The sequence below is a fragment of the Nicotiana tabacum genome, chromosome 2 (genome assembly GCF_000715075.1).
Source record: "Nicotiana tabacum cultivar K326 chromosome 2, ASM71507v2, whole genome shotgun sequence".
In the NCBI taxonomy this organism is placed as follows: Eukaryota; Viridiplantae; Streptophyta; class Magnoliopsida; order Solanales; family Solanaceae; genus Nicotiana; species Nicotiana tabacum.
Window position 1 is genome coordinate 115,752,995 of NC_134081.1, and position 6,362 is coordinate 115,759,356.

Here is a 6,362-nt window from a genome sequence, read left to right on the forward strand (position 1 = left end):
TTCAAGCTAAATCAATGCCGCACGATAAGGAATGAGAGAAGTAGTATTGTTCCTAAACTTCATAGCCTCTGAGAGATAAGTACAGACATCTCCGTACCGATCCTTCAAACTCTACTAAGCTTGCTCGTGACTCGTGAGACCTATGTAACCTAGTGCTCTGATATAAACTGTCACGACCCGAAATTCTCACCTTTGGGACCGTAATGGCGCCTAACATTTCACTTGCTAGGCAAGCTAACGTTAGAATATAATTATCCATTTTAACAAAATTTTAAATTAATTAATAACAAGAAAACAGTTGCGAAAATAAAGTCTGAAATAAAGTGAATAATCCATAATAATCGCGATATCTAAATACCATCTCAGAACTGGAGTCACAAGTGCACGAGCTTCTAGAATAATACAAATAAAGGTCTGAATAAAATTCAAGCTATTTGAAATATAATACACAACTGAGACAAGATAGAAAGAGACTTCAGAACTGCGAACGCTGTGCAGTTATACCTCAAGTCTCCATTGGTAGCTGCATCCGGGCAAATCTACAGTACGCCGCTGGGACCAACTCCAAAATCTGCACAAGAAGTGCAGAGTGTAGTATCAGTACAACCGACCCCATGTACTGGTAAGTGCCGAGCCTAACCTCGACGATGTAGTGACGAGGCTAAGGCAGGTCACTTACATCAACCTGTACGCAATAATAGTAATAACTACAATAATAGAATTAAATCAGGTAACTCATTTCTTATAGTTGAAGCCAACTCAGCAGTCATAACCAATTATTATTATTTCAATCAATTTCCGTTGCAGCGTGCAACCCGCTCCCACAACATATTCATTTTCAATCCTTTCATATATTTATTGTAATCAAGTATATATAGACTTTTAAATAAGTCTGTTGCGGCGTGCAACCCGATTCCCTAATATGGACTTTTAATAAGTCTGTTGCGGTGTGTAACCCGATCTCCCAATATATTCATTTCAATCAATTCTTTTGCGGCGTGTAACCCGCTCCTCTAATATATTCATTTTAATCAATTTTGTTGTGATGTGCAACCCGCTCCTCCAATATATTCATTTCAATCAATTCTGTTGCGGCGTACAACCCGCTCCTCCAATATATTCATTTACCAATTAATATAGAAGAAATTGTCCAATAAATACAATAATTAATATAAAATTATAAGACAACAAGCATACAATAATTATGATTTAATTATGAAATAAACAATAATAAATAGCAATTTATTATGCAAATCAGGGAGAAAATAGGCACTTTAATATTTAATATGCTAAATGTCAAGTAGCAATTAATGCACATAAATCAAATAAGCATATAGCAATTCTTGCAAGAATTCAAGAATTAATATTTGACAAAGAATAGGAGGAAAATAATTATTATAATAATTAATTCGTGTATTAAAATAAATTTAAGATTTTTAAATAATTATACAAACAATTAATTTGACGACGTATAGACACTCGTCACCTCGCCTATATGTCGTTCACATGCATTTCACATAGCAAATAATTTAAGGGTTCTATTCCCTCAAGTCAAGGTTAACCACGACACTTACCTCGCTTGCAATTTCAATTAATTACCCGGCCACAACTTTTTCTTTTGAATTCTTCTCCAAAAGTTTCAAATCTATTCACAAACAATTTGATATATTCAATACGAATCATAGGAATTAATTCCATATGGATTTACTAATTTTTCTGATAAAAATTCGAAATTCATTTAAATATTCGACAGTGGGACCCACATCTCAAATCCCAAAAAAACTTGCTAAATCCGAATACCCGTTCCGCTACGAGTTCACCCATATAAAAATTATCCGATTCCGATGTCAAATGGACCTTCAAATCTTAAATTTTTATTTTTGAAAAGTTTTACAAAAGTTTCAATTTCTTCCATCTAAATCCGAAATAAATGATGAATATTGACATGGATTTATGAAATATAATCACTTTTGGTTATAGAACACTTACCCAATTCAAAGTTGTGAAAAATCTCTTTGGAGTCGCCAAAATCCGAGACTCAAAACTCAAAAATGAGTAAAAATATCTAAAACCCGATTTTATGTGTTCTGTCCAGCATTTCCGCTTCTGCAGAAATTTGACCGCATCTGCGAAAAATTGACCGCAGGTGCGATTACACCAGAAAGCCAAAATTTTAGATTTTTTCTTAAGTCTAAATTTGATCCGTTAACCCTCCGAAACTCACCCAGGCCCCCCGGGACCTCAACCAAATATACCAACAAGTTCTAAAACATAATACAGACTTACTCGGGGTCTCAAATCACATCAAATAGCATCGAAATTATAATTCACACCTCAATTCGAACTTTTGAGTTATTAAACTTTTTAATTTGCAAATCTCGTGCCAAAACATATTAAATGAATCCGGAATAATTTTAAATTTGGCACACAAGTCCTAAATAACATAACAGAGCTATTCCAATTTCCAGAATCAGATTCCGGCTCTGATATCAAAAGTCAATCCCGTGGTCAAACTTGAAAATCTTTAGCCTTTAAATTACTAGTTCCGTTAAATGGTCATAACTTGAGCTAGGGACCTCCAAATTAAATTTCGGGCATAAGCCCAAGTTTCAAATCACGATACGGACCTATCGGAGCTGTCAAAACACTGATCTGGGTCCGTTTGCTCAAAATATTGACCAAAGTCAACTTAATTGAGTTTTAAGGCTCTATTCCACATTTTAATCAATTTTTCACATAAAAACTTTCCGAAAAATTTTACGGACTGCTCACGCAAGTCGAGGAATGATAAATAGCTTTTTTCGAGGTCTTAGAACACATAATTACTTATTAAATCTTAAGATGACACTTTGAGTCATCACAAGTGTGTACGCAGACCTTACCCCTACCTTGTGAGGATAGAGGGGATGTTTTCAATAGACCCTCGGTTGAGGAAAGCATAAGCATCACATTAATGAAAATACAGACAAGAAGGGTCAATACCAAAAAGCCATATAAAAGCAGAATAAAAACAACAAGATAGTAAGGTGATCAACAATGAAAGAAAAGAACAGTTAGTCATTAAAACCTACTACCTACAGAAAGTGAGACTACGTGCCAATACTACTGTTATGAACACTCTAGACTACCTACTCTACTACCCTAATCCTCGACCTCCATACCTTCCTATCAAGGGTCATGTATTCGGTCAGCTGAAGCTGCGCTATGTCTTTCCTAATCACCTCTCCCCACCTCTTCTTTGGCCTACCTCTACCTCTTCGTAGGCCCTCCAATGTCAATCTCTCACACCTCACCGGAGTATCTGTGCTCCTCCTCCTCACATGAATAAACCACCTAAGCCGCATTTCTCGTATCTTGTCCTCAATAGAGGCCACACCCACCTTATCGCGAATAACCTCATTTCTAATCCTATCTAACCTGGTGTGCCTGCACATCCATCTCAACATCCTCATCTCTGCTAACATGCACAATATTTAATATTATAGTTAAATAATTTTAAAAGTTATGTCCTTTCTCGGATCTTGCATGAATGCAAGATGCTTTATATATCAAACTGCCTTTTTAAAAAAAAAAATTTAAAAGTTATATATTCATTAAATTATGGTTCACGCGCAAATCACGTAGCTAAAGATACTACGTACTATATGATTTCTAAATTCAACTGCTATACCGATATTGTTTAGGTTTTTGAATCTAACCAACTAACAATTTATTTTATGATTTATACATTAATAGGAAACCTCAACGTCATGATTTCAGTTCACACCATCAGGATATCTTCTAATCTAATTAAAGAAAAAAATTTAAAAAATTCCTTATGTTCTCATCTCACCCTACTTCATGTCATTATCTTTACAATGAAAATATATTCTATATAAACCTACCAAAAAAGATGGCCAATTCAAACTTCTTACTTCATATGACATATATAGCCATGGAAAATCCAAAACAAGAGGTAAACCTTGTCTCTCTTTATACTTCATCATCAGAAAACCTTCATTTAACAGAAGAAATGAACCAAATTACACTGAATGATGAAACTCAAATTGTTTTGGAGAGGTCAGTGGAGGAAGTAGAGAAAATAATAGCATACAAATTCAAGAACCCTAATTTGTTACAACAAGCTTTGACTCATTCTTCCTTTGAAGAAAACTGTGCTTCATATGAGAGATTGGAGTATATGGGTAAGAAGCGGATCTAGAGAAAGTTTTATGTATTCACTTTGCTTTCTGCGATTACACTTATATCTATATCTTGAATTCACTTCTTGTAGGTGATGCTGTTCTCAGTCTGTTGATAGCAACGGAGCATTATTTGGATTACCCAGATTTACCTCTTGGGAAACTCACAAGGTTGAGAGCTGCCAATGTAGATACTGAGAAACTTGCTAGAGTTGCCATCAAATATAATTTGCATGATTATTTACGTCACAAGAAGCCTTTACTTAAAGGACAAGTAAGTAACAACAAACTCATTTCATTAAATATCCTTTAGCTCAAGTACAAGAGAATAATCAGTTCATGATTTGTACCTTTTCTTTACTAGTTTCTACATTCATGATGTTCTACCGGTGCCGAAGCTAGAAATTTTCCCAAGGGTATTCAAATTTGAAAGAAGTAAAAAAAATTCCCGACAAAGGGTGTTCAATATGTGTTATATACCTCTAAAACGTAATATTTTACCTATATACACAGTGCAATGTTTCAACGAAGAGTTGTCCACCCTTGTGACCATGTGGCTTCGCCACTGTGTTCTACTAGTAGGTCGGTAAATTTGAAAAAAATAAAATAATACTATATACTATATAAATTTATGTATTGGTTGGTGCATAGAAATTTCTTCCATGTACATGTTAACATTCGTTACGGAAAGTTGATGAATAAGTGTGGTCAAAAAGAGGACCGAGTCTTTTAAAGAAATGATGCATATAATACCTTAGGTATAAAAAAAAGTAGGAGAAGGTACGGAAGTGTTTGATATATGTAAGACAAAACATAAGTTCATATGAAACGCGTGTTTTTTGAGTTTATTGCAGTAACATACAAGAGTAGAGTAATTGTTTTAAAAAAAAAAAACAGTTTTGGTGACAAAGTTTGATGTGTCCACAGGTGGAAGAATTCAGAGATGCAATAATGGAGTATCCATTGCATTCAACAGGTCTCATTGACCCCCCTAAAGTTCTTGCAGATATAGTTGAATCTTTGATTGGTGCAATCTATATTGATTGCAATTTCTCCATGGATACAACTTGGAAGGTGCTTTAGCTTTTTTCACTTTGAAATATCATACAATATTCTTTTTCTAGCTTATCATTGTACCTTTGGGGGCATGGCCGAAGCTAGAGGTGCAGAAGGGATTCATTTGAATCCCATTCGCAGAAATATACATATATATATATGTTGAACCACTTTGGTGAAAATTCGGTATGCACATTGCTAACACAACACTATGTGTATTTTGATGACAGGTGGTAAAAAATTTGTTGCAGCCTCTAATTACTCTAGGAAAACTCGAGATTCATCCAGTTACGAAAATTAACGAGTTATGCCAAAAGAATGGATTGAAAGCAGAATTTGTTGATTCATGGGAGGAAAGAGGAGAGGTTGAAGTTCATGTTAATGGCAAATTTGTTGGAAAGGGGAAGTTTAGTGGAAAGAAAATAATTGCACAAAATCGGGCTGCACACAATGCTTATTATCAAGTTGTCACAAATTTGAGGATGGAAAAAACTATTGATGATTACCCTTGTGATGAAATACAAAACTGAAATAGGCATTAATTAGCATATTTCATATATTATTATCTGTCATTTGAATTTTGACTTCTTAAAAAAAGTTTTTTGCATGTAATTTCATAGTGATCTCGTGAAGACGAGAGAAAACAAATATTGCTTTTAGAAAAGCGTTTTAAAGTCTTTCACTCCTTAATATTTTGTGTCCTTGGTTGCATCACCTTTATTATTTTGCTGTCAATACTTTTCTTTTTTACCCCTAGTATTTTCATCTTAATCTTTTTATTCTTGTATTTTCCAAACCTGCTATAAAACAGTTTTTCTTCAGCTGAGAGTCTATCAGAAACAGTTTCTCTATCTCACACAAGGTAGGAGTAAGATACATTGCACGTTCCTCGGACCCGGAGCCAGGATTTAAGTTCTATGGGTTCAACCATCAATTGTTTTGGCATTGAACCTACTATATTTTTTAAGTTATGAGTTCATATCTATTATTTATTGCAATATAGTGATTTTTACTCGTAAATTTATGCTCCGCGTAAAAAATATTGGATTCAGTTAAACCCGATAACTTTAAGCTCCATACCCGCCCCTGCTCAAACCCTACTTATGAGATCACACTGGGTATGTT

General features: G+C 34.5%; 1 protein-coding gene across 1 annotated transcript; it reads left to right on the forward strand.

The window, feature by feature from the left end:
* The first annotated feature begins 3,922 nt into the window (after window positions 1-3,922).
* Window positions 3,923-6,116, forward strand: LOC107789836 (ribonuclease 3-like protein 3). The gene is made up of 4 exons (XM_016611701.2): window positions 3,923-4,184; window positions 4,274-4,455; window positions 5,109-5,255; window positions 5,468-6,116. Exons 1-4 carry the CDS (start codon window positions 3,935-3,937, stop codon window positions 5,765-5,767), a joined length of 879 nt encoding a protein of 292 aa, XP_016467187.2. The 5' UTR covers window positions 3,923-3,934; the 3' UTR covers window positions 5,768-6,116.
* Window positions 6,117-6,362: the final 246 nt, after the last annotated feature.

Excerpts from the sequence above, each read along its gene's own strand:
- LOC107789836 (XM_016611701.2), top strand. The coding sequence starts at position 3,935 with ATGGAAAATCCAAAACAAGAGGTAAACCTTGTCTCTCTTTATACTTCA. Across the intron at positions 4,185-4,273 it reads TGAGAGATTGGAGTATATGG|GTGATGCTGTTCTCAGTCTG; the intron begins GTAAGAAGCGGA and ends CACTTCTTGTAG. Across the intron at positions 4,456-5,108 it reads AGCCTTTACTTAAAGGACAA|GTGGAAGAATTCAGAGATGC; the intron begins GTAAGTAACAAC and ends ATGTGTCCACAG.